This window comes from Peromyscus maniculatus, chromosome X, assembly GCF_049852395.1.
Source record: "Peromyscus maniculatus bairdii isolate BWxNUB_F1_BW_parent chromosome X, HU_Pman_BW_mat_3.1, whole genome shotgun sequence".
Taxonomy (NCBI): Eukaryota; Metazoa; Chordata; class Mammalia; order Rodentia; family Cricetidae; genus Peromyscus; species Peromyscus maniculatus.
The window spans coordinates 20,513,308-20,522,763 of NC_134875.1; the positions used below are offsets into that span (position 1 = coordinate 20,513,308).

The 9,456-nt window shown below is 44.0% G+C and overlaps 1 protein-coding gene across 1 annotated transcript; it reads left to right on the forward strand.

Moving 5' to 3' along the window:
* The first annotated feature begins 1,493 nt into the window (after nucleotides 1-1,493).
* Nucleotides 1,494-8,499, forward strand: LOC121826586 (cancer/testis antigen 55-like). The gene is made up of 5 exons (XM_076562720.1): nucleotides 1,494-1,572; nucleotides 2,415-2,602; nucleotides 6,057-6,201; nucleotides 7,041-7,153; nucleotides 8,232-8,499. Exons 1-5 carry the CDS (start codon nucleotides 1,494-1,496, stop codon nucleotides 8,436-8,438), a joined length of 732 nt encoding a protein of 243 aa, XP_076418835.1. The 3' UTR covers nucleotides 8,439-8,499.
* Nucleotides 8,500-9,456: the final 957 nt, after the last annotated feature.

The following is a 9,456-nucleotide window of genomic DNA, read 5'->3' on the forward strand; positions in this document are numbered from 1 at the left end:
ATTGAACTCAGGACCTCTGGAAGAGCAGTCAGTGCTCTTAACTGCTGAGCCATCTCTCCAGCCCGGAAAGTGAACATTTATACAGACTGCAGGTATGTTTTTGCTACCTTTCATGTCCATGCTATGATTTATATAGGAGAGGTGTATAGCATGAATCCTAATTGATCTTAATAATAAAAACCCAGAGCCAGATATTGGGGTTACTGCTGAAAGATCAGAGACAAAAAGGAGCAAGCCATAGCCAACTCTTACTTTACCAATTCCTCAGCCTTAAAGAGGGTGGGCAAGTTCCTGTCTCCACCTGCCTTATATTCCTCTCTCTGCCCAGCCATATCACTTCCTGTTTCCTCCTCCCTAGTGCTGGGATTAAAGATGTGTGCCACCACTGCCTGCCCTCTATGGTTAACTAGTGGCTAGCTCCACACTCTAATCTTCAGGCAAGCTTTATTTGTTAGGGCACAAACAAAATATCACCACAGATATTAACTGCTGGAAGGAAAACTTGAAAACAAAGAGGAAATTCTAGCTGTCCTTAAAGCAGTCTGGCTCCCTAAGGAGGAAGCTGTTTTCCATGACAAGGGGCATCAAATGGCAGCACACCTGAAGCTCAGGAAACTGTAAGGCAGACCAGGTAGCCTGACAAGCAGTCTAGACGCCTATGGAGCCCCTTTCTGTCTTGCCCACTACTTTTCCTATTTATAGATCCCTCCCCAGATCCTCAGCTCTGAGAGATGGCCACCTCTCTCAATGGCTCTCAGCCTCTCAATATCTCTCCTGCACACAGGTCAACCCAAAGCAAGGGGTAAAAGGTGTTCCTGCTGTTTGTCTGAAGTGACTTGTCCCTGGTGAACAATGGGATATTGACTTTACAAAGAAGAAGACTCCTCACATGGAGTATAAGTACTGTTAGTGTTTGAACACCTTCTCCCAATGGGTGGAAGCCTCTGTATCTGTAGGGAGTCTGCTCTGACAGTGAGCAAGACTCTTTTTACATCCCTAGGTTTAGGAACGAGAGAGGGGGAAGGATGCTAGAGGCCAGAGTGAAAGTAAGATATGCAGAAGTAAGAAAGGTAAAAGTCTAGTGCCGAAAGGTAAATAGGATAAGTTAGTTAAAGAAAGATGGGTAGAAACAAGCCAAGGTAAGGTTGGACATTTATAATTAAGAATAGGGTGGTGGGACCCCAATAGACCTTCCTATTGATGCACTCACAATGGGTTAGCAGGGCCAAATGTCTGCACACAGTGCCTCTCATTTGTAATGATGTGCATCCCATTGGCTCTCATTGGCTGGGCAGTGGAAAGAGGTGGACTCTCCCTGGAGAGTGAGCTTGAAGGGAAGCTGCCAGCAGCCAGGTCAGTACCCTGTCCTTGGCTTTCTGAGGAACCACTCTTTAGCTAATCACTACCATCGCACAGGTCCTGAGAGTCAGAAAAGCAGGCCTGGTGATTCGTCTGTAACCCTCAGTGTTGTCCAGGCCAGTGGTGACACCACCATGATGAACCTTCTACAGAGGATTTCCGACATCTTTCAGTGGAAGACAGAGTCTGAAGAGACACCACAGGAAAAATCCTCAAGGTATGCCTCTTGGAGTCCCTTTATCTGTCATTCAAGGGACTCATCAGAAAAGGGTCTCTCTCTACCATGACATGATGTGGGACACAGATGGCAGGAGGGGCCTGCCGCCATCCTGAATGGCTGTTGAGCATGAGGGTGTCCCTGAGTTCCCAAGAGTTAGGCCAGCACTGAACTGTGCCCCAAGCTCCCGTGGTGGGCCAAAGCAGGAGGGTGTTTGGACCAACTCAAAGAACACGTGACACAAGTCTTTGCGGGATGTACTGTCTCTGCCTTTCCCCTTACAAGATGCCTCTGTGTATTCCACAGAAAAGGGAACATCTCACTGGAGACTGAATTTGGTCTTGTTTCCCATGAACACAAGTATCTGAAGCCAGGAGGCAGACTCAGTCATAAGGAGGGTACCATGAAGGAAGGTGGCCGGTTGTCCCAGCAGGATACTGGAGCCAGTTCCCAAAACATTGCTTACCCATTATGCTCATGAAGAATTAAGACAATTTGGAAACATGTTCTTACACCTGCACATATCTTTTAATGCTTGGTCAGAAATTAGAGCCATGGTCATGCATTTGCTGCTGCTGCTGAGGCAGGCATATACCAGCAATAATGGGAGTTTAAAGAGGCTTCCTGAGCAGGACTTGTACTCTTACTGGGACAGGCCACCCACAGATGCCGTGGAGGTGACATTCAGTAGTCACAATCTTAGGGCCCAGGAACGGTTTTTATGGTCAGAGAAGTGATGATATGTGCTCACATCTACACAGGTGCTCAGAGTAGGACTTCTGTGTAGAGACTGTTTGCATTTGATATGAACCATTGTGACCTTAGTTTATCTGTGCCATAGATATCTCCAAGTTGAAGACTGTCAGAGGAATTGTGACCACCCTGTGTACCGACTGTGGCTGGATTAATGAATCTATCTTTTTCAATACTGACACGTTGTGTGGCAAAGTCCCACTGAACATTGGGACAAGTGTCACTGCTCTTGTGGAAGAAAACGAAACAACCCATGTACTGAAATCAATCAAGGTATGCCTGAATTTACCCAGAGTCTCTTAACCTAGTGCAATGTTTATTTCTCCCTTGGAATAAGACAGATGCTAATGTAGACATAGAGTGAGTTTAATGGGCTTGCCCTTATATTTGAGAGTCAGATGCAGATGGAATGTCTCTGAGTTCAAAGTTGGACTGGCTTACATAATATGTTCAGGTCATCCAGGATTACAATATAGGACCTTGTTTTAAACAAACAACCCACTTGATAAATGATTTTCTGCTTTACTTATTTGTTCATTTAAGATTTATGTAACAAAGTCTTATTCTCTGTATCACATATCTGTAGCTAGAGTTTTCCTGCCTTGCCCACAGTCAGGACAAATCTTTGTCACCCGCCAGTCCCACAGCCGCTCAGACCCAACCAAGTAAACACAGAGACTTATATTGCTTACAAACTGTATGGCCATGGCAGGCTTCTTGTTAACTGTTCTTATATCTTAAATTAATCCATTTCCATAAATCTATACCTTGCCACATGGCTGGTGGCTTACCAGCATCTTCACATGCTGCTGGTCATGGCGGTGGCTGCAGTGTCTCTCTGCCTCAGCCTTCCGCTTCCCAGAATTCTCCTCTCTCCTTGTGCCACCTACTTCCTGCCTGGCCACTGGCCAACCAGTGTTTTATTTATTGACCAATCAGAGCAATTTCACATATAGACCGTCCCACAGCACTTCCCCTTTCTTTTTTTAAAAAGGAAGGTTTTAACTTTTACACATCTCCAAAGTCAGCTTGGTATATTTGGGAATTTGGGCGTAGCTTCTCTTACTACTTCCTGCTGGAGGGGGGCGCTGTATCTTATGGGGACACAAAGAAAATTTTAGGATCATGGAGTAGTCTGTGACTTGAAACGATTCTGGATGTTGGATCATCTGGGCCATGGTGTCATCAGAGACCTTTCAGGTGGTCTTGGCTGGTCAAACCTGATGTATCTTAATCTGGAACAAATCCATAGCCTCTGGCTTTCTGTGGAAACAAAAGCATAGCCTCCTTTCCAAAGGAACATATCCTTACATCCAAATTTTGAAGTTAAGGTACCTTTAAAATATACATTTTGGCATAACTCAACAGCTTTTGCAATCAAATGTTTCTCTTCACTTATGAATATCAAAGAGAACATAATCCAGATTCTCTGTGTGGTAGCCATCTTTATGTGGCTTATTTTTTTATATTACCTTGAGCCTATTGCTTTAAACTGCAGCCTTCTAAGCCTGAAATGGCGCTGTGGCTGCTGGCTCCTCCCACTTCAGCTTCCCAACATGGCGGTGGTACGTTTTCCGCCAGCTCTGGGAGCCATCGTGGGTCTGTTCTTTTATCCAAGCAGCATGTAGCCCAGAAACCTCTTTTTGTTTTGTACTAGTAAAGGCTAAATCCACCATGCAGCTTAATGTGCCACTTGCAGAGGCCTCATTCCCACCATACTGCAGGTCAAGCGCACAGGCCAGGAACCCGCCAGTAGCTCAAACTGGCAGGCTGCCGCTCATTTGAGAGAGACAATTAGGAAGCTGTTTTTTAGCTCCATTTTAGAATCTTTTCTCAGGTTTTAGGTAGAAACTCTTGCCAACACGTTGGGCACCATTTGTAGCTTGAGTTTTTCTGCCTTGCACACAGTCAGGACAAATATTTCTCACCCGCCAATTCCACAGCCGCTCAGACCCAACCAAGTAAACACAGAGACTTATATTGCATACACACTGTATGGCCGTGGCAGGCTTCTTGCTAACTGTTCTTATAGCTTAAATTAATCCATTTCCATAAATCTATACCTTGCCACGTGGCTGGTGGCTTACCGGCATCTTCACATGCTGCTGGTCATGGCAGTGGCTGCAGTGTCTCTCTGCCTCAGTCTTCTGCTTCCCAGAATTCTCCTCTCTCCTTGTCCAACCTACTTCCTGCCTGGCCACTGGCCAACCAGTGTTTTATTTATTGACCATTTAGAGCAATTTCACATATAGACTGTCCCACAGCACATATCCTCAAATTTCCCAGGAAAATCAGAAATTATTCAAGGTACAGTATGTCTGTGGGCTCATGGAGAGTCAGAATGCAGATTGGTCAGAGTATGTGATGCTCATCAACCTGCATACTGACGGAAGAGGTCGTGAATACTCAGACAGGAGCTAAGTTCTTCACTCCTAGGTGCAAAGGATCCTGGAGAAAGGACCACCCCATCTGTCCTGATAACTGGTCATACACCGAGTGGCAGGTGGCAACAGCAATTAGTTAGGGTTTGAAAAGACATACAACAACCTTTGACATCAGTGGCTCCAGTTTCCTTTAGGGCTCTCAGTACAATAACCAGCATGATGATTGCATCCACAGTATCACACAATGAGAAACACAGCTCACTAATTATTATGCATGTACCCATTGTGATTCCAGATGACCCTTTCTGCCACCTTTTCCTGTGTCTTTGTGTGATATTTTGATAGCATGCACAATATTCAGTTTTGATTTTAAAACTGGTAAGCAGTCACTTGTTCTGGACAGTGAAATTATCCAGTATGGTTTGTGGGAGATGGGTTTCTGCTTTGTGCTCATGTGAGTATCATGTTTTTGAATAGAGAAAGTACATTATTTAATGAAGAAATTTTCAGAGGGAAACTACCTCCAGTAAGAATCATTATCCTCGTTGAGCCAGAATAGTAGTATTCTTCCACACTTAGGTGAATGGAGCCCTGGCATGCCTTGTCTTTGCAATCTCTTTCAAAGGGGGTCATTTCTTCCACTTCATCTCCTGCTTCTGCACCCAGCTCCAGATAGGGAAAAACATGCTCTCCCTCCTTGTTCTCCAAAATTGTTCTGCTCGTTCTTGTCTCTGTCAACTTTATTCTGCTCCACTCCCATCTCCCAGGTAACCCATTTCTCTTCCTTCGCATACTCCCCAAAACTCATTTCCTCAAATTACACCACCAATGTCCCTCAGTCTAATTTTTTTCCTATGGAAATGAACGAAATTCTTTTCTAATTTGAGTTACAGCCATGGCTACAGCTTGTTTAGAAGTATATTTTACACTATTGGATTTTGAGTTCCTGGAAACCAAGAGCCCTGTCTTTCTAAGGTCAGAAGGTGAGTTTGTGAGAGCATTAAACTTAGGTGTGAAATTCACAGTTGCAAGGCACTTGCAATCCATGGAGCAAGCACAGACACAATTGATGTCATCATCTCAGGTCCATGGTGTATCATTAATGGGAAATGTATGGTCTAGGTTTGAGAACAGTTGCTTAAAAGATCTGCCACAGGAGTGCTATTTTGGCATGACTCATAAAGTCCATGTCTCTGACAAGGAGTCCTATGTCCTGCAAACACCCTTACAACTCTGTTAGGTCAACTCTTTAAAATGCTGTTGTTTTCATGGGGAATCCTTGGTAACTGTACAAGTGCCTGTGATTTTATTTTATCTTCAATCACCCTCTCCTTCTCTTATAGGTGAAAACCATGACTGACCCTGTTGATGGTACTGAGCCATCAGACCTTGACAGAGAACTTTGTATTAAGTGTGTCACCTCGGTCACACAGGACAGCATCTATATCGACAAGGAAACTTCTTTCCCTGTCCATCTCTTCTCTGGAGGTAAGATTTATAGTTTTAAAAGCAAACAGCAGGAGTGTGGGAAGTGTCCTTGAAATTGAAAGTGGGGTATGATTAAAATGGGGGAAAATCGGCAATATTTTAAGTATCACATAGTGGTCCTGTCCCCCAGTGCCATCATCATGCATTCGTGTAGTTTTCACTACTCAATTGATTGGTTTGGCTGTTTTGATATCTCATACAGGGTTCCTCTAAGTTATCTGAAACTCACTATGCATCTGAGAATTGTTCATGACCTTAGCAAACCCATCCCTGACTCTTCTGAGTGCTGAGGGCATAATCTTTCTGCCACTGCATCAGGATACATGCAAAATATCATCAATGATAACATCATACAAGTATAAGACATTTATCTTGAAAATACATCCACCATTTCAGAGCAAAGGTGCAGATAGGCCTCTTTCTTTCTGTGTCCTCTTTCCAGAATATTCATCAGATAGGCTCTCATATTTTGTCCCTAGCCTAGGTACCAAGGTTGAAGCATGTGATCCTACTGTGTACCTGGCTCCATCCCCAAATGAGATCTCAAAATGACCACTTGATGAGAAAATCCAGTATTCCTATCTGTAACTTTCACCCTGAGACACACAGTTTTTAGTTATCCATGTCTGTGGCTAAATCATTGTCGAAGCACCAGTGTTTAAAGGCCTTAAGCATCCCTTCCTGTAGGAAGATATTGAGATGTCTGTGTAAGTATTTGGAAAAGTTACTTTGCATTCAGGAAATGTTTGTCAGCATATCGCCTTGATGAAGGGTCTTAGGTATTGTGACATGACCTGAGTGCCATAATATTTACACTTCTAATGTTTTGGCTGTTTTAGAATTCATGCCTTACACAGGAGACTTGTTGCTGGTTGAGTATTCCATGAAGCCAGGCCCTTCAAACATGAACATCCACACTGTGAGCCCCTTAAGCTCCCAGAATATGGATGAGGTAATTTGCTTCCATGTTACCCTTGTCATGGGCAGGCCTATTCTTCCTTCCTGGTCACTTTTTGCCCAGGACTTTGTTTGGTATGTTTGCTAGTGTATTCCCTGCCAAAGTTGACAAACTCACTGATTGAAAAGGAAATAAGCAGAAAATAATGTAGAATATACACATAGTTAACACCTAGCTTTTGTGCTTTACTTGACGTTAGGGTGTTCTTGAAAAACAGTTCAAAAGCGTCTTGGCTGTGAGGCCATTGTGGGGAAACTGTGAGTGCACTGGGTTTGAGGTGTTCATCCTGATTATAAGGATGTTTAAGACCTTGTCTAGTACAGCCTGAGAATAAGATGTAAACTCATGGAGGTAGAGTGTGAAATCACATTGTGTAGCATGAAGGGCACATCTTCTCATCACCCAGGAGCTAGAGTGTGAGGCCACATTGTGTAGCATGAAGATCATGTCTTCTCATCACACAGGAGACAGCGTGTGGAGCCATGTTGGGTAGTCTGAAGGGCATGTCTTCTCATCACACAGGAGACAGAGTTGAGGCCACATTGTGTAGCATGAAGATCATGTCTTCTCATCACGCAGGAGATTGAATATGGAGCCATGTTGGGTAGCATGTAGAACATGTCTTCTCCACACAGGAGATAGAGTATGAAGCCATGTTGGGTAGCATGAAGATCATTTCTAATCAGCACAGGAGATAGAGGGTGAGGCCACTTTGTGTAGCATGAAGACCATGTCTTCTCATCACACAGGAGACAGAGTGTGAGGCTATATTGGGTAACTTGAAGGGAATGTCTTCTCATCACACAAGATAGACTATGGTGTCATATTGGGTAGCCTGAAGGACACATCCTTTAATAAGTCACTCAATGTTTGTCTTATTTCTCTGCTTTAATAGGAGTGATGTGGGATGGTGACTCATTGTGATAACACAGTACCCAGGCATTCCCTGTGTGTCAAGGATGAGAATCAGTGATGGGTTGAAGGACCTGCTGAGTAGAGCCAAGGGGTTGTTGAGGGCCATCTGTGGTGGGTTATGCTTCTCCATACTCATTGCCTTCATTTCTCATCGTAGGTTTGTGTTACCAGTACTGATGGAAAAACTGGTGTGGTGGAATCCTGTATCTTTTTTACTGAGGACTCCCTCCAGAAGCCTACAGATTTTACTCCGGGATTGTATGACATCGTGAATGTGGTTGCTGTGGACAGCATTCAACCACAGTGTTCTTGGAGAGCAGTATCAATGATCCCAGTGGAAATGTATATTGACCAAGCCTTGTAATTCACAATTATTTCTAAGGCTCTGGGTTAATAAAACACAATGAGCATGTAATCCAAAGAAATGAACTATGACTCTTCTTTTAAACATCCTGGTGATTTCATTAGGAACATGAACTCATTTTAGGAAGGTACCTTGTTAATTCAAAACCATGCCCTATTGGAACATGAATTTATCAAAGAAATAACCCTGCCCTTAGGGTAAATGCATCATTTTCTATAAGCAGGAGTAGCTTCAGTGTTACCAGTGTCCTCGTGGGGCATTAAGCAGCATGGAGAAGCAAAGCATTTAACTCAAGGTTCCAGGAGTGAGCAGGCGAATGTGACCAGGTTGGATTTAACATTACAGCTCGCCTTCTTGCTTGAGTCTCTCTATGCCTTTCAATAGTCTTTTCTCTACAATATCTTTTACTTCCTATCAGCTACTCCATTTTGCTGTGGATATTGCTCTATATATAAATAAAACACTGGTTGGCAAGTGGCCAGGCAGGAAGTAGGTGGGACAAGGAGAGAGGAGAATTCTGGGAAGCGGAAGGCTGAGGGGAGAGACACTGCAGCCACCGCCAGGAGAAGAGCATGTAAAGACGCTGAGAAGCCACCAGCCACGTGGCAAGGTATAGATTTATAAAAATGGGTTAATTTAAGATAAAAGAACAGTTAGCAAGAAGCCTGCCACGGCCATACAGTTTATAAGTGATATAAGCGTCTGAGTGATTATTTTATAAGTGGATTGTGGGACTGCGGGGCTTGGGGAACCTGGAGAGAAGCCCTCCAGCTACAAATGGCGCCCAACGGCTCGAGTTTCCACCTTAAACCTGAGAATATTTAATAACCAATTCTGAACAGAGCCAAAAACAGGTTCCTGCTTCTTGTCTCATACGGGCAGCTAGACAGCGCAAGAGGCAGGTTTGAACACTGGCGGGTTCCTGGCGGGTGCGTTTGACCGGCACTATGGCGGGAATGAGGCATCTGCCAGGGGCACATTATGCTATGCGGTAGATTTAGTCTTTACTAGTATTTAA